Source organism: Molothrus aeneus, chromosome 2, assembly GCF_037042795.1.
Source record: "Molothrus aeneus isolate 106 chromosome 2, BPBGC_Maene_1.0, whole genome shotgun sequence".
In the NCBI taxonomy this organism is placed as follows: domain Eukaryota; kingdom Metazoa; phylum Chordata; class Aves; order Passeriformes; family Icteridae; genus Molothrus; species Molothrus aeneus.
In genome coordinates this window covers 21,316,013-21,334,545 of record NC_089647.1, presented here as the reverse complement: position 1 = coordinate 21,334,545, position 18,533 = coordinate 21,316,013, and the positions used below count along the sequence as shown (strand labels likewise).

The 18,533-nt window shown below is 41.0% G+C and overlaps 1 protein-coding gene across 2 annotated transcripts; it reads right to left on the bottom strand.

Moving 5' to 3' along the window:
• Nucleotides 1-8,113: 8,113 nt before the first annotated feature.
• Nucleotides 8,114-18,464, bottom strand: SFT2D2 (SFT2 domain containing 2). Of its 2 annotated transcripts, none has more exons than XM_066572074.1 (8): nt 18,325-18,464; nt 17,772-17,858; nt 17,368-17,453; nt 16,196-16,277; nt 14,035-14,070; nt 13,847-13,905; nt 13,070-13,099; nt 8,114-12,453 (listed from the first exon to the last, which is right to left on the bottom strand). In XM_066572074.1, the coding sequence occupies exons 1-8, from the start codon at nt 18,394-18,396 to the stop codon at nt 12,414-12,416; spliced, it is 492 nt and encodes a 163-aa protein (XP_066428171.1). In that variant the 5' UTR covers nt 18,397-18,464; the 3' UTR covers nt 8,114-12,413. The 2 variants fall into 2 exon arrangements, with proteins under 2 accessions (XP_066428171.1, XP_066428172.1); XM_066572075.1 differs by lacking the exon at nt 18,325-18,464 and adding an exon at nt 18,166-18,264.
• Between the last annotated feature and the right edge of the window lie 69 nt (nt 18,465-18,533).

Genomic DNA, 18,533 nt, shown 5'->3' with positions numbered 1-18,533 from the left:
GTCCTATGCAACAACACAAACCCTCCACAAAAAAACCCACCATTTTACTGAAGACTCCAACAATTTCAGCATTCAAGGAGACAAGAGATGTGGGCTCAGTCCCCTGCTGGAGGGTTAAGTGGAAACCCCACAAATAACAGTGACCTGTAAACACTGGGCTTTGGTATACAACAAATACTGGAGTACCTAACTTCTCGTGATACATCTACCTCTGATAATGTCTTTTAAATTTCTGGTCGGACATGACATAGTCAGGGACTTGATTATGAAAACATAGTCCTAGAGGTCATTTTTAGAGAAATACATTTTCTCTCTGCTTATTGAGAACTGCATTTTTTCAATTCAATAGTCCCTGTGGAATTTCTGTGCTTCTGTCTCTTTTAGAAAGACAAAATGACTTGGTGGATCACTGTTGGGATTTTCACAGACAAAAAAGAGCATGGCAGACTTTGTAAAAGAGATTTTAAGTTAAATCCATCATTTGACAAGACCAACCGATCTTGCCTTTAAAAAAACTGAGGCACCATCCACCTAAACAACAATGGCCAGAGTTTGATGGCACCTTATTTGGCACCCTTCCAACCCGAATCATTCTGTGATTCTATGCTGCTTTCAAACTTCACACTCTGACACCTCTTCCCCTCTTCTTTTTTTTTAATTGTCAACTCATAACCAAAGTACCTAGATTATTTTATAAGTAAACTCAGGTGAGTTACATTAGCAGGTGCCAGATAGCAACTTCTAGTTGATAAACAGCCCACTTTCACTGCTGAACAACTAAAGAATGTACTTCAAAATCTATAGGCTATTTAGGTACTTTGAAGGGTACCACTTTGCATTTGTAAAAATAATTGCATCTCAGGTATGCTGTTGTAAATGGAATGTGTTTATGTTTGGGTTCCCTTTTCCAAATACTCAAAGAGGAGAGAGAAGTTACTACTGTAATTTTTCCATGCATGTGATCAAATGGCATAGGAAATGCATAGGAAACTATATGAGACAGTTTTAAATTTTATTATGTTACAGACAAAAATAGACAGAGAAATTGGTGCTGGTGGAAGTGCCATGAATTTTAATTAAACATTTTCAGGTTTTCAGGAACTTCTAAAACAGGTACATGTTACTTTGGGAATTTTTTTTTAGCTGACGCCCTATTTCCATACAGGCTTCTTAGATATAGTTGCTCAGAAATCAGGAGATTCAAAGTCAAGGCAGGTAAAGAATCAACAGCTCATAAAAGTAATAACATTCCAGAAGTTACAATCAGTTCTTTCTACAGACAAATAAAAAGAGAAGCAGCCTGGCTTTCAGAAGTACTCACTGCCCATCTCTCCTGCAGGGCTTCAAGTGACTCGAGTGATACTGGATTAGAGCCTCAAAAAATCAGATCCTATCTACATTCCTCAAGATGCTTAGAACTAAAAGGAAACCAAAAGCATGCAAAAAAGCAACAACATTCATGTTCACATTGGTGGAAGGGTTTCTAAATGAGTAAGTGAAACTCTCTCACCAGCAGACACAGATGCATCACTACAGATAAAGGATTTTCTCAGCAAAAATTGATGGGAAAGGGAGGCTGCACAAAGCAAAAGAAAGGGAAATCCTGCTTGGAGTGCACTGCTTGCCCAAAGCACTCCTGGGACTGAGCTGTAGGGAAGGAGAGGTGTATGGAAGGAATGGACAATGGACCTGTTCCAGTAATGGGTAGGGATGAGAGTTTTTCATCAATAAGACTGGATTTTTTTACAGCTAGCATCCCTAAGGGAGAAGCATGAATGTTTTTACTTTGGGGTATCATACTAAAACTTGTATCCTGCACAGTAATAAAATGCACTTTCAGATCCCAGAAGTGAGTAACACTTGTGTGCTTAGGTTATCACTCATGCAAGGTGTCTGATTCTTTAAAGTCTAGTGTCCAGAGGAAAAAATAAACCACAAATCTAACAACTTAAAATACCTGACTTTCACACAGTTTGAATTTTAGTAACTATGTTACCACAACTCAGGACACCTGAAACCTCAAAATTTTCCAAAATGAGAGTAGTTACTTGTGGTTGATTAGTAGGAACAGCCCAATTACTATTTTCAGCATGAGGAAGGTTGTTTCAGCTCTGAGAGTTCAGCTTAAGAGCAATTTGTGTTGGATGTAGCAGAAGGCACAGTTCACCACTGACATATCATTCCAATCTAAAAGAATTAGCCAAAGAAGTTTACACATATGCAAGCACATGACCAGCTGAATGTACTTGGGCCTGAGATTCTACTTTAAAACACACTTCCAGATTCCGTGAATGACGCTTCTTTGCATTGCGCACTGTCTCTGTGTCACACAGCTGCCATGAGAGAGGGCTGCAGAACAGAAGCCAGAGAGATCCAGAGTCACAGTTCTTTGGTTTTTGTTGGCTTTTCATTTAACAAAAATACTATGTGTGGAAATTTACTTTGAATATTTAGCCTGTTTTAAGAGAAGTGAGAGACATCCTCTAATCTTTTATCCCTCTATTCACCTAAATAACAACTTGGAATGCTTTCCAAACAACCCTTCTTTCTCTTACTTTCTTGCAAGATTATTTGTCTACAGGTGCTGGAACAGAGGCCCAAACAGATTCATAACAGCTGTAGGTATTGCCAGGGCACGGAGACCAATCCATTCTCAGGTCTGAGTAATTTCTTGGGCTGGAAGTTAAATTTCCATGAACCTGACATTTGAAGAAAAGGTAGCTGGACTTACAGAGGAGCACAGTAGGTGTTCCTGGTGACTGACAGCCAGTGCCACTGCAAGGGGGGACGGTTTATTGCCCCTCTTACTTGCACTTATCACCCATTTATTTAGACAAGCAAATCAGTAGGGGTGGCAAAAGGAACAGAAAATGCCCCTATAAAACCTGCAAATTTGTAAGCTTTCCCTGAAACCCAGCTGGGAGAGCTGGGCACTTCCAAGCAGACTCCTAGTGGCTCATAGACAGGCAGAACTAGCTCAGAATGCAAGCAAAACACTCACAATCATCTCCCATTTACTAATAATAATTTAGTAACTCACATTTTAAATGAAGCAATGAGGACTGGGGAGAGCAGTGAAAGAACAATCAGAACAATCCTGCAATACTTATTGGACTTCACTCACTAAGTTACAGCAGGAAAAAGCAAGGGGTTATTTTTGACTTTCGAATTAAGCTTGTTCTTAAATGCCCCTGGCCACCAGCTGGTGAGGTACACAGAAAGGAGAGGGAAAAAAGCAAACAAGAAAAAAGGTAATTAAAGAGGCCTTTCTTGCCCTGACATTGGATAGCTGTTTTTTTGGCCTTTAGCTGCATGTTTCCAAAGAAAAGACAGCCCTTCATCATCAGATGAAATTGCAGAAAATAAGACTCACTCTTTCCATCTCCAAAGCTCCCACTGCAGCATTCAACTAACCCCCCCCTCTGAACAGTGAGTCCCAACAACACAGGGAAATGTAACCTCCGTCACCATGACATTCCCAGGAAATCAACACCTATCAACTACCACAGAATAATTGAGAACGGATAAAAAGACAGCTGCTTTCCTTCTGTTTTTAATCATGTGTCCAGCCTCTTAAGAGATTGCTAGGCTAGAGGAGACTTTAAGAAGATTAGTCTTTTCATTAATGTTGGGGTGAGGGCACAGTTTCAGTAACTTCCCCTGGGTATGTTTTTAGCAGAAAGGCAGGCGACTTCTTTGGGTGGTACCTCCCTGTCTGGTGTTTTAACTGAGATAATACTGAGATTAATTCTGAGCCCAGGGAGCAGGGAAGACTTTCCATGCTTTTTACAAAGAGAAAGCAGAAAAAAAAAACCAAACCCAAGGAAAAAACCTAATGTAGTGCGATGGGTTGAGCCTGGATGGGTACCAGGTACCCACCAAAGGGTGGGAACTGCTCTGTTTCTCCCATCCTCTGCGCTCCTCAGCAGGGACAGAGAAAATATTACAAAAAGCTCATGGGTTGAAATAAGGACAGAGAGAGATCACTCACCATTACCATCATGGGACAATCAGGCTTGACTTGGGGAAATTAATTTAATTTATTACCAATCAAAACTGAGTTAGCTAATAAGAAACAAAACCAAATGTCAAAACTCCTTCCCTTCAGCCCTCATTTATTCTCAGGCCTAACTTTCTGCCTGGTTTTCTCTTCCCTCTCCCTCCCAGTGACCTGCTCAGGCGAAGGGCTCCTCACACTCTTCCCCTGCTCCAGCATAGGATTCCTCCTATGGAAAACAGTCCTCCATGAACTTCTCTATTAGTTCTTCCCACAGCCTTCAGTTTTTCACAAAGTGCTCTAGTATGGGTCACTTCCATGGGGTGCAATCCTTCAGGAACAGGCTGCTGCAGTGTGAGTTCTCTGCAGGGTCAAAAATCACCTAGGCAGCAAACCTGCTCCAGTGTGGGTTCCTCTGTCCAGGAGTTCGCTCCAGCTTGGGCTTCCTACAAATCACAGCCTCCTATGGGCATCCATCTGCTCTGGCAGGTGGGTCTCTGCATCCCCATGGACCTCCATGGGCTGCAGGGGCACAGTTGCCTCACCATGGTCAGCACCATGGGCTACAGCGGAATCTCTGCTCTGGTACCTGGAGCACCTCCTGCCCCACCTTCTCCACTGACCTTGGTGTCTGTAGTGCTTTTTCTCTCACAAATTCTCTCCCATCTCTTTGGCTGCATTATTGTAAGGGGTTTTTCTCCTCAAATATGTTACCCTAGAGGTGCTACCACTGTTGCTGGTGGGCTCAGCCTTGGCCAGCAGTGGGTTCATCTTGGAACCAGCTGGCCATGGCTCTATCAATGTATGGGAAGCTTATGGCAGCTTTCCAGGGAAGCCACCCCTGTAGCCCCCTCACCAAGACATTACCAGCAAACTAAATACATATATAGTCAATCTGGTGATAAATGTAACTTAATTAGCTTTAAACAATAATTATACTTTTTTCTAATTTGGTTTTTTTTTAACTTGAAGATGTTCAGTGATGTCTTAAGACATTAATTATCACCTAGAGGAAGAAACTATTACTGTTCCCATTTTAAAGATCAGAAAATAATTTTAAAAGTAAGAGATTCTAAGCAAAGCTTTAAGTTCTACTTACAACAGCTCAGAATGAAAGTAATATATTCAGTGTTTATTGGGCAAACCAAACATGCACTTTTGACCTGGATGTGTAGGTTAAAGCTTTCTGGTAACAAGTTGCGATTATAACTCAGTTGAAGCAGTTGATTCTCTCAAAAGTGATGAGCCTGACACATCCTGTTGCACACAAACAGAAACTACAGGAGCATATGCCCATCTTAAAATGTTTTCTTTTCACATCACACATGGCATCATAGAATGGTTTGGGTTGGAAGGGACTTTGAAGATCATCTCATTCCAGCCCCCCTGCCATGGGCAGGAATACCTTCTGCTAGACCAGGTTGCTCTGATCCCCATCCAGCCTGGCCTTGAACACTTCCAGGGATGGGGCATCAAGAGCATCTCTGGGCAATCTGTTCCTGTGCCTCACTACTCTCACAGTAAAGGATTTCTTCCTAATCCTTAATCTAAGCCTCCCCTCTTCCAGTATGAAGCTGTTCACCTTTGTTCTGTGTCACTATGTGCCCAGTACAAAGCCCTCCTACACCTTTCAGTATCTCCCCAGCTTTTAGGGCATGACAGCCCCTCAGAGCTGCAATGAAATCACACTGACCAAGTGTCCTGGTTTAGGGCAAATTTGGGAGAAAACCTCCAAAGGGGGGCCCCTCCAGAAAGCCCACCCACACAGCCCCTCCCCCCAACCGGTTCAGGAAGGATTCCTCAGAGAGAAGTGGAAAGAACCTGTTTATTTAACAAGCACAGCACCCCCCAGCACACAAAATGAACAATACCAGATGACACCACTCTTTCACCACTCTGAAAAAGATGACAAATTCAGAAAGTCTCTCTTGGGGGTGGTCACTCTGTTATCAGTCCCTCCGGTGCTGGGGTAGCTGCTGCAGCCACAAGGTGCAAACTCTCGGTGTTTCCCAGGTCCCAGTCCGGAGCAGGTTCGAGTAGGTCCAAAAAAAGTGAAAGGAGAAACAGTCCAGAAAAAAAATTGGACTACTTAGCTACTAACTAATGAGCAGGAGAAAAAAAGCGAGAACAAAGCAGGAGCAAAGCAGAAGCAAGAGCAAAGCGAAATGCCTTGTCTCTGCGTCCTGCAACCGTGGGCGAGTGGCTGATAAGAAACCAAAACAAAACTTTCGCTCTTCAGAGCCAGTCTTGAAGGCACAGCACATAATATCCAGCATAAACAGAACACACAAATGGGGATACAAGCATCCTAACATCGCCCTAGGACACTAGATGACACTTTCATTGTACCATTTTTACACTACACCCATGTTACCCCACACTTATTCCCACAGAGGTTTTGAAGCATGAATTCTCAGAAATAACTTCTCTTAGAGATGCCACAAGGGAATGCAAGAGAAACTTAAAAGGGTTTCAACCAGGCTAACTTAAAATAGCAATCCCAAAGATTGGCAGCTTGGATAGACTATTCCATCTCTAATTCACCAGCAGCTTTCTTCTGAGAAGTAAGAAAACCAGAATTCTTTTCCCTTTAGGAATCTCCAGCACTTCATGGCTGGGCAGCTACAAGCCTGTACCACGACACATATTGCAACCAAGGCTGAGCTCAACAAGAAAGGTACAGGCAAGGGATGGAAAATAACTATCAACCCCCACCTTTGAATGGCTCACATCCATTAAATACCTTCTCTTGCAAATCAGACCTTGAAGGAGAAGGGAAAGGGGCAGACATTACAGCAGCTTTCCAAGAGTCTTGTAACTGAATTTGAATGCTGGTGACTTTGCAAGATAATGGGATTCAGGGACTAGATGCTGTAGCAAAACTGATAAACCCTTTCAGAGCATTCTAAAGTGCAAATTCATTAATCAACAGAATGCTCTCTAGGGCAGCTGATCATTGTTTATGGATTTCAAATGAAGATTTCACTTTTTTTTTTTAATCATTCAAGTATTAAGACCTCAGCATGACAATGAAGTGGCAAAGTTCAACAGCTTTGTTGTTATGCAGGAGGTTGAGTTAGGCAAGCAAAATACCTCTAAGCTATTAGACACGGAAAGGATTTATTGTCCTATGAGAAATTGCAGTTGCCTTGATATGACACAGATGTATCCAGCTTTCCTGACATTCCTGGGACACTCTAACCTTTTCAAAAAGATAAAATGCAAACCCCATGGTTTCTGTACTACTGAAGACAGGCTGGTGCTTGTATTCTAAATGCAACTTTGGAATTTCCTGTAGGACAGAAATTTCAGTTCAGTCAGCTGCGAGACAGAGCTTGCTTAGAAGAAAGATCAACAGAAAAAAAACCAAGCAAACAACAACAACAAAAAATTTGAAAACTTAACATAGTCTCCCACAGCACACACCTCCACCCTTACTGACAGTGAAGAAAACCCACCTGCCTGTCAGTTAGGAGACAGTGTAACATACCCTGAACAGCCTGATGGACACGCAGTCTTGATATGCTGCCAAAGAATATTAAACCACGGCAAGTCTTTGGATGCATAGCACACACTTAAACAGACCAGCTCTTTGAAAGCTAAGAAAAATAAAATAATTACCTCTAATTATTTTTAACACAACTTCATAAATCATTGATATTTTACTTCTTTACATTTTATTGAGTGTACATCAGCGCTCAGAGCAGATTTATTTCAGAGGTGGGTTGCTTCCTGTTGTCTTTGCTGACAGAATAGCACCAGGCATTATTTCCTCTGTAGCATGGACTAAGGATAGCTTGTTGGCATACTAGGTTGACTCTTAAGGTAAATAAATATTAAGTAATAAAAATATCATTCTCACCTTAACAACTCCACTCATGCCAACCAGTTGTCTAGGTCCCTGCAACTGCTGGGTGAAGCTGCTGCAAAACACCGGTGACACAAAAACTCCCCCCAGCAGTACAAGTTCTGTGCACAGGAAAGGAAGTAAGGACAGAAAAATAATTTTAAAAAAACCAAACACACAAACAAAAGGAAACAAACTACTCTCAATTTCAGCATCATCTGGAGACTCAGCATCATTTAAAAGGCCATAGGAACATTAAGGACATTAACTATAAGAACAATTAATTTAATGAAGCGATAACTTTATTGAAGGAAATAAACAGCACTTAAAAGGGTTTCACTTCATTACAGAGAAAGTTGTCAGAAAAAGAGACATTTATCAAAGTAGAAATCAAACAGTGTAAATACATAGAAAAAGCGCATCAGCAAACACAACCAGTAACAGTATAAAACATTGCAAAGAATTTTTCTGAGTTTGGTTTTTATTTTACAAAACAATTCCACAGCTGGTAAAAAATTTAGTCACATTACAGCAAGGCACATGGTTTTAAGACAATAAACTATTTGTGTGCTTTCCCTCCAAAATGGTCATCATTTACTACTGTTGTAAACATCAATATTTAAGACAAACATGTTTAAACATCCTCCTCCTCCTCAGTTTACAATAGCACAGTGATCTCACTTTCAAGAACATGATTAATGACCAAAATGAAGGAAGAGCTGTTTTTAGGAAGCTGGACGCACACATAGAGCTCAACACATTTTCCTTTTAAAAACATGGTTTCTGAAAAGAATTTCAACTTGTGGCAGAAAATTCTTCCTTGGTTTTCATAACAGCTCATGCACAATTTTATTACTATAAATACTACATGAGATTAAATTGTTCACATCATCAGCGTTGAACCATTTCAGATAGTACCGGTATTCATCATGGACTTCATCATATGAAACAGAGCAAAACTTTGAAGTAGTAGAAAAAAAAAAATCCCATATTTCAATGTATAGAGTCTCAGTACTTTGGGAACCGATGACTACCACCCTCCCTATTTCCCTTTCTAATATGGCTGGAAAGTCAGGTGATCCAGGATATACAAATTTTCTGCTAGAACTGTACAGTAAGGCTGCTTGGTTGAGGTTATGTTATCTGTACAGCAAAAAGTGAAAAAAGTGGACAAATTGGTCGACAGGCTGAGCAAAAAGCACTTTCTGTTAGAACACCAAATCCTACTGAGATGGGCACCCAACATCAAAGAAGTTTCCTTTGAGAAGTCAGCCTTAAGTGCTGTAGGCAACTGAGCAACAACTTTGGGAAGGAAGGAGCTTTTTGATTCCAACCAGAAGCTCTCTGTTCAAGTAGAGCGCACAAAACAAACATTCCTGCCCTCAAGGACAGTAAGATGATAAGCTTCAAAAATACCCACCATGCTTCCTGCCAAGCAGATAACTAAAGCTGATGATATCAAAACGTAACACCAAGTAGGTTTAATGACCAAAAAAAAAGGTATAATGATATAATCTAATTCAGACTGAAAACAATTCAAGAGGGAATATTTATATAGTTTACTCCCCAGTTATGTAAAAATCATATAAAATAAAGTACTTCAGTAAAGGGGAAATTTCTTTTGCTGATAAACATGTCAACAGCCTCACTACAACTATTTAAAAGTGAGTAAGAATCTAAAGAGTTTTGTTCTTGGAGAGCTATTTTAAATAAAAACTGCTTGTAGATGAAGCAACAAACCCTGAGGATGTTTCACATATTGGTAAGAATATGGCAAGTCTCTCCTACTGTCTGATGTCCCCAGGAACAGAATACAACACCAAAGGGCAACATAAACCCCAGTGGCCCTCTTGTGATCCTTGTGTCCTTGCCATCTTCCCTTGAGTTCCCTTCCTGTAAGGGCACAATTGCTTAGCCTCATATGCTGTGCAGTCAAATGAAGATTTGTTCTTCTCTCTTCCTGAATAAAAGGCTGTGAAGTTGGAATTACAGTTTTAAACTGAGAAGAGAAGGGGGAAAGGACAAAAATCCATTTATGTACTATCTACTGGTATTTTCATAAATTTCCTACTTCTAATTGGCTGTGTTCACAAGAGCCAGCTAAAAGGTTCTAGTTAGCTAGAACTAGTGCATGTTGAAAAACTAATATTCACCATACCCAATTGTACTTCCAGAAGAATTGTTCTTCCAGAAGAACTGCCAGAGAGTCAGGCTACCAGAACCCTGCCCAAGCAGGCCAAAGAATAAACAAAAGGCATGTACTCCTCCTAATCTGAAGTAATCAAAAAAAGAACCCCAAAAGTCAAATTCTGTTATCGTGGCTGCTGAACCTGGGATGATGATCAGAGTTACGTAACTTCGTTGGAGAGGGGAAGGAGAAACAATGGATACTGTGCTTGTAGCTTTCTCCAGAGACATTCAGAGATGCTAAAATTAAAGGAATATTGGAATGTAAAAGGCATTAGGGTTGCATTTCAATTTCCCTTATACAAAAGGAATTCTGTAAACATTATCTAAGTTCTAAGAAAAGACTGGCATAGGTCCTTTGACTGATATAAATTAGGTTTTGAACTTAGTCCCTGATAAAAAAAGATACATCAGTTTAGACACTTAGACCAGCCAGGGAAGAGAAGGATCAGTTTTCTTTAATTCCCAGTCTCTCTTGGGAATTTAGAGTAGAAGCAGAAGTAGAGTAGAGTAGAGTATATAGAGTAGACTATTACTCAAGAAGAGTGATAGTCAACATATTTATTTCAACACTAACTTCTAAATCCTGGGAGGTAAAAAAAGCACCAGGATGCAGTATTTGAATCTGCATAACTGTTGCATCCCAACATCAGTGCTGTTTTTCCAAGGTGGCATTTCCCTTTCAAATGCCTTTGCAACAGTAATTTTGGCACCTGGAATCCACAGAACGCTTGTCAAAATCTCCCTTTCATACCATCTACAAAGGGAATCTTTTTTTTTTTTTTTTTAGAGGATCCTTACAGGTGGGTGGTACCAGGCTTTATAAATTATCAGAAGGACACTTAAATTTAAGATTTTGGATTAATTAATTTCTTAGTAACTTTCTGGAAGCCATTGAACTATTTGCCTTCACTGTGAGCTTATACTTCACAGCCAAGTAGGTTCAGATTTTTCCTGCATTAAAGTCTTTGTGGTACAAGTCAGGGATACACTTGCCATGCAAACACAATGCTCTTAAACAACTAAACACTTAGTAGATTGAGGAAGAGATGCTTCAGCTTCCAATAGAGTGCACTGGAAAACCATAATCTTAAACACTAGCTTCAGCAAGACAATTTGGTAAGAGGAAAGGGGAAAGTAGTAAAACATTATCTCACACAGCAGAAGCAAGAATCTGTGCTCAGATATTACACTGACCACTGCAATGCCACGGGAGTAAATGATTATACATAGTTCAGAAGATGAAGAGAACAGAGTGGCCTTGGAATTTGGATACAGACCACTCAGCACTTGTTTGGAGCTGGCAGAGGATTGTTTCACGCTTTTGTTGCTACCACAGAAACAGAGTATTGTGCTTTCTCCTCCATGCAGAGAAGTTCACTGGTGTATACAAGAGTTTTAGCAGAAAGAAAACTGATTCCACTTACAAAGAAACAAAGAGAAATGTTGGAGTTTTAACTTATTTACAAATTCAGAAGAAAATGTCTTCTCCCTGACCCAGGCTGCTTAAAAACAATAGCCCACTTCTACCTTATGACAGTTTGTCCTTTGAGAAAGGACATACATAAATTATTTTACTGCTTGCCTACCATGCCCTTTGCATTGCTCTTATGCTACAGCTGGAGGAGAAGAGAAGCACCTCACTTCATGTGAAAAATGTCACTTCCTCCCTTGCAACCATGAGCAAGGAAAAGAACTCAGGTTTCTGCTAGCTGAAAATGTCAATGGACCTTATTTTTCGAGTGCTTTTCCAAAAGGAACAAGATTTTTCAGATGAAAATGTCCCTTTCATGTATTTTAAGGAAAGACTATCAGTATGGACTAAGAATTAATATTTCATTAAAGATGCAAACATTTCATGGTTAGTCCAAAACTGTGTTTGGTTTTAGAATTACATCTTTTAGAAGTCTCATAAACCTAAAATATTTCAAGAGAGACAGGAAAAGAAAGAATACGAATATTCCATTATCTAAGGCAAAAAGTGCAAAGATTAAGTGATATAAGGCTATTTTAAAAAATCCCAAGTTGTTTCAACTCTAGAACTGGCACAGTCCCAGCAGAGCCAAGGTCTTCACTTTACAAATTTCACACATTACTTTGAAACTTTTGCAAAACCAAATGCATGAATTTATGCAAGAATCACCATAACAAATTGTGGACCTCTGCCCAGTTCTTCTGCCAGACTGAATTTCATTTGATCACAAGCCCCCTGTCCCACAGACACCATTGCTTACAAACCCAAGCAACTGCAGACACTGGGTGTAACATAAGGAGCTTCTAAGAAGCAGCTGAAAGGCACGTGTTCAAGACAGAAGTAGGAAACTACACAGCACAGTGATCCAACACAGTTCCTAGAACTTTGTGAGGCATCCAGTATTCCTGTTAGGACAGACAGACTGAAACACATTTCTTCACAGCATCCCTACAGGCAGGAGAAAGAAAAAAAAACCAAGAGAATCAGACTCACCTGAGTTACATGATTTGATAAGAGTCATTCTATGCTGCTATCCCACTGACACTGAGGACAGTAGAGATCAGCTGACCATGTATAAATTGCATTAACATGATTTGCATGACTACACAAATGCCTTCTGCTCAGTGCCCAGCTGCTGCTGAAGTGACACCTGCAAGGCTGCACTGAGGCAGGGCACTGCAGAAGGGTGGGGCAGGAGACACAGCTGTGCTCGTACAGAACAGTGCTCACGGGGGAGAACAGGACAAAAGGGACACAGAAGAATACACTTGTCTAGTAGCAGTTTGGACCAACATTCAGGCATTCCAAAGGTAAGCCTTATGTTATACCAAATGCTCAGCATTTGGTCAGCAGCCTTACATATTCCTATGGGAAGCCCTCTCATTTTCTCCATTTCTGTTCTCCCACTAGAGAAAATGCTTATTTTCATTTTCAGATGTAACTACTTGTATTTCCTACACCATGGAAAACCTTCTAAAGCCACACATGACAACGCTTCTCTAAGGTAATCTTCTATATGATTAAACCTCAAAATGACAAAGAGTAAGAGAGTAGAGAAACTTACCTTGCATATGGTATGAAGGAAATGCTGTACCTAAAAAGGAAAGATTTTGAAAGTTACTTTTCATGTCAGATTTTATTAGAATTACAAATAAGAACAACCCCTCTGATATTCTAAACTGCAAGTTACATAACCAAAATGAAGCTCAGAGTTTATGCGTAACAGGAAGGAGCATCCTTGCAAGCCATCTTAGCCCAGCCAGGGTATGAAACACTAGGGCATAATAGAGGGGGATGTTGTAAAAGCATTTTAAACACAGCTCTCCTGCATCCAGTATTCTTCATGCTCCAACACCTACAAGTAGGCAAGATTAGCATTGAGGGCTGGCTAGGAGTCTATATCAGTTTGTGCACTCCTTTGGTGACCTTGCACAGACCATATGTTAACATGAAGAACACTGACAGTTTGTTTGGCATAACTGGGTCTCTGAATGAGACAAATTCAGGAGAGTGTAAAAGAGGAATACCAGATAGTAGGCCACAAATTGATTTAAAAGGGAAAGAAAAAAACAAGCTCAGTTCAAGCTCAGAGAAATCAAAGGAACTTCCTCTAGAAATGGAGCCCTGAGCTCCATCTCCGCAGCCTCTGTAGGGGTGTGAGAGACCAAGAAGTGTGAACAGATCAGCTCCTCGCTGATGCATTGTCTTGAATCTAAGGGATTGACAAGGTAAAAATTTTCCTTCCACCTAACTCAAAGTCAAAATCCACTTACGATTCAGCTACTGGTGTCAGGTGCAACAGAAAGTGGAGTGTGGAGTGTGTAGGGAGGAAATCACTCACCATGCCATGGCAAAAAACTGTAAGATGCAGAAAAGCAGCGCGAGTCCTGCCTTACGCCACTGGAGGGGAGAGGAGAGGGGAGGGGGAAAGAAACACAGCAGAGACAACAGTGTAAGAATCTTACTTTTAAAATATACTACAGTTACATTAACTCCAGTTATATATATATACAGGACTCCAGTACTCACCCAGAAAGCAGAACACAGTGTTAGTATGAGACACAACTAGAAGAAAACAAATTATTTTAATTAAAAATAGAAACAACTCCAGTTTCTATAAATATTGCAACACTGTAAGGAGGTCCTTCACAGAGACATAAATGAATTACATAATTTCACAGTTTTATTCAATTCTTCATCATAAGAGTTCCTCATATTTAAAAGTTTCTTGTATTTAAAATGTTCTCGCTATTAGATTTCTTAAGTGAATTAAAGCAATCAGGAAATATCAGGGTGGTATCTCCAGAAAATGATTTTATGGCTGCAAAGGAGCAAGAGGAAGAGGTTCCTGAAGCTCTTTTGCAGGTCCCTACTCCATCCCACACACTTCTTGGTGTCACAGTCACACACACCATTTCATCATTTTGCATATAAGACTTTTCAAATACTTTTCAGTTACCATTGTTAGTCTTTCTGCTTCTGCACAGTTCCCGATGATTACATGGTTACCATGGCATTGAAGTTATGTCATTACTTAAAAACTCACCAATTAAAACCATGCTACACTTTCAAGAACTTTGGGCTATTGCTTAGTAGCTCTCCTGTGTGCATATTGAAGTAATGCACAGTTATTCAAACCAGCACTTTTTCTGTTTTCAGAGTTGCACTGTGTCTTTCTTTACTATAGGTAAAATCTTGGGGAGTAGTAGATCATCTTCTGCTTTAATCCTCAGTTTTAACAGACAGCTCCTATTAGTTTTCATTTTCAATTTAAGATATGCCAGCTCATTTATCTATGACAGATGCTGATAATTCATCTTCCTTCATCAGCATCTAACAGCCTTTAGATTCACATGCACCATTCTGCTACTAGAGATTATAACATGCATTCTGCTAGAATGGAAAAAAAAACCCATACAGTACTGCATGCTCAGACACTAAGACATGCACTGCCAATGAAATCATACACTTGAGCTCAACCAGTACTGACAATAAACGCAGTTCTTTCATTAGTTTTAAGGTGGTGATTTGTATATTGGTCTAAATACTGCATCATATATCTGATGACTCGCAGTGAACAACATTCCAGGAATTCTCCTGACTCCAGGCATCCTGAATGCATACAAAACACACACACATACGCACTACACAGTAGCTTCTTGCTTGGATCTGCAAGCATCACAGTCAATTTCTCAAGCTCTGCAGCATCTCTGGATGTGTAAAGAGAAATTCGGAAGTGCTGATGCAAGCAAGCACTCTGAAGACATTCAGACTGAAAATGGGAGTTTCATGCAAGTTAAACCACCTTTCAACTTTTTGACTTGCCAGAAGCAAACAGGAAAGTTGCAGAGACAAAAAAAAAACCTGTGTACTTTAAAGTAGAGTCAGTCTGAAACTCATCAGCAATTTTCAGACACAGAAACACACATAACACAAGGTTTGCTATAACTTCCATCTTCTGAAAATAGTACAATCCCAAGGGTGACTCCACTGAATGTTCAATTTACAATTTCATTCTGTCATACAAGTTTCAAAACCTGAAGCTATCAGCCAGCTGGGAAGATCACTAATGCAAGGTTATCAAGGCACAGTTTCCCCAGCTGCTTTGTTACAAAGAGATGATTTTATCAAGGAAATACCTACACATTTATCAAGGAAATACCTACACTACCTATTTTATCAAGAAATACCTTGATATTTCTTAATAAAATAGGTAGTGTAGGTATTACCTACAGCTCCTTCAAAGCAATCAGACCCAATATAAAAAGACAAAATCATGCCAAATAAAATATCTAGCAATATCCATAGGACAACTTAAAAAAAATTTGCTTCCCATCATTCACTTCTTAGAGGACACATAAATATGATGATGTGACATCAAGCACCCTAAAAAGCACATGCATGGTTCACACACACCAGCCACAGACCCTTAATGCTCATTTAGCTAAACAAGCTGGCTTCAGCTCAGTCTTGCCTAACAGAGAGCTGCTTTTCTGCTGCCACACTTACCCTTCCACCAAAGTAGATGTGCAGCATTCAACAATTTAAGAAAAGACAAAAAAATACGAACCAAAAAACCACCCCCAGGCACATCCTGAGCCATAGCTGGATCCATGGATATGAAAGGACTTCACAATAAAAAATTGTTGCCAGGTTTGTATGAGTTAAAAGTGACTCCTTGGATACTTACTAGCATAACAATAGTAGCGATCAAACGTGTAGGCTCAAACATCCGCTTCAGTTGTTTCACTGGTCCCATAAGAAACATGGTGCTGTGAAAAACAAGTCAAAATGAACATGGAAATGAGAAAGGCTAAAGTGAAACTCGGTAAGATTAAATTGTCTGCTGCCATAGGGGCATCAGTACACTGTGTTGTTATGGCAATCAGTGCATCAAAACAAAATAAATGGGATTATACAACAAGACAAAATCCATAGTCCCCTTTCTTTGTGCAAGGTATTTACAATTTTATTCACACTTGTTCCGTTAAAATTAACAGAAGCAGAGCACAACTATCAAGTTAGAAGCACAGGCCAAGGTCAGCTCCAATCAGATCATCCTTGACAGATGCTTTTCTAACCTGCTTTTCAAAAATGCTTTTAAAATCTGCTTTTCAAGAACACCATCCACAGAGGCTCCTCCATGGATTGCCAGGTAATCCAGCTCAATTCCTCTACATAAAAGGCTGTTTTCATGCCTGCATCCATTCTCTGATCCCTTACCAGGTCTGCAGCCTCATTTAGGGCCCTGGTGATGGATACTGGATGAATTACACAAGGTGAAAGTTTCATCTGAAGTGATATTTTGCCTCATATTCTATATTATTCTACCTCATTAGCATATTTCTTCCAATTCCATCATTTATGCTTTCTTGCATCACGCTAAGTTTCCACAATCACAGAAAGCTGGGCTCATCACAGAGTATGCAGGGCTTTGCTTCAGGAATCTCAAAGGCCAGGAAGTCTTACTACATATGCTTGCCCTGACAGACAGACTGCCCCAAACATACTCACCAAAACACACAGAACACTGCCAAATGCAAAATGGCAAAGAATTGTTTTTATCTGGGGGAGAAGGAACCAACAAAATCAAAAAACCTCAATGCTTATAGCATGATTATGATTCCTGTTTACTAATGAGCAAATTTATCTTGAATGCATTACTAATAACAATTAAAAAAATTAAAATTTTCTTTACCATTTCAGGGCACTACTGGGGAAATGCTGTTCTGTAGAATTCAACAAGAAAATTATCTACAAAAGCAAATCAGTCACAAATGCAACAGCTTCTACCACTCATGCACTATCATTCTGCTTTTGTTTCTCATCTGTATTAGGGAAATTATATATAAAGATTGTTACCTCCCAATGGATGCAATATTCCCCAGGGTATAAAACACAGCAAAGAGTACCAGCCCTTTCTTTGGTATCCATAGCAGACAACTACCCTGAAAAGAAACATTTAGAGAAAGGGAGAGGGGGAAATTAACAGGTTTTAAATTGAAACAAACATATATATCCAAGAAGTGTCACGTCACGAAAAAACTCTTAAGAAAACTCCAAGCCAAACTGCAGAATTACGCATACGAAAGTAAATCGCGTTTATTGGCATTCTTGTTAAGAGTCAGTGTATTCCATCTAACTGGAAATGAGTCAAAGGTCTCCACAGAGACTCGGAAAAATCCAGCAGCAGCATAGACGGAGGCTCTAATTATCTGGGCTCCTGAAACTCAAACACTGGGGAGAATCTGGCAAAAAGTCCTTACCAAGATCGAACACAGGCATCCGATCGCAAAACACGCAATGAAACCTTTCACTCGGGTGCCCCAACCTAAGGAAGTCGCATCGATAACCTGGAAACGAGGAGAAAAACAAAAGCGAAAGTTCTGTACTTCTAGCTCCTGCCTCCTACCGAGCGCGAAAACTTCCTCTCAGGCGCTGCCGCGCCGTGTCCTGTTCAGGCACCCTCCCTAGTGTCCCGCGGGAAGCGGGCCATGCCGCGGCTCCGGGACCCGCGGGGCCAGCGCTGGCGGAGCCCACACGAGACCGCCCGCCCATGCCACCGGCGCCTTCTCGGGGGCGGCGGCTCCGCCACCGCGCCGAGCACACCGGGGACGGGCGGCCGGGTCCCCCCACCCGGCATTGGGGCGGCAGCGCTACCTCGGCCAGGCCGCTCGGTTCCTCCGCGTCGCGACCGCTCAGCACCCGCTTCAGCTTGTCCATGGCTCCGCACTCCGCACGCCCAGACGGCCGGCTGGAATGCCCGTCCTTTCCCTCCCCTCCCCAGGGACTACCAGCCCCGGCAGCCACCGCGCCCACCTGCATGCCGCACGTAGGGGAAGGCCGACGGGGCGGCGCGAAGGTTGCCGGGGAATGTAGTCCAGTTGTCATGGAGCCTATCTCCTCCCAGCACTTTCCACTCCATCGTTTGGCAGTAGCAAAACTCGTTCTATAGTCAGTGAGGTTTCATTTTAATTCCACGACCGTGGCTCTTCTCCCGCTCACTTTATTTTTGTAATGAGCCTTGC

Bases quoted from the DNA above. Each gene is read 5' to 3' on its own strand.
- SFT2D2 (XM_066572074.1), bottom strand. From the start codon at position 18,396: ATGACAACTGGACTACATTCCCCGGCAACCTTCGCGCCGCCCCGTCGG. The intron at 13,100-13,846 runs GTGAGTGATTTC...TTTCCTTTTTAG, and splicing joins CAGTTTTTTGCCATGGCATG to GTACAGCATTTCCTTCATAC. The intron at 12,454-13,069 runs GTAAGTTTCTCT...TCCTGCCTGTAG, and splicing joins TCCTTCATACCATATGCAAG to GGATGCTGTGAAGAAATGTG.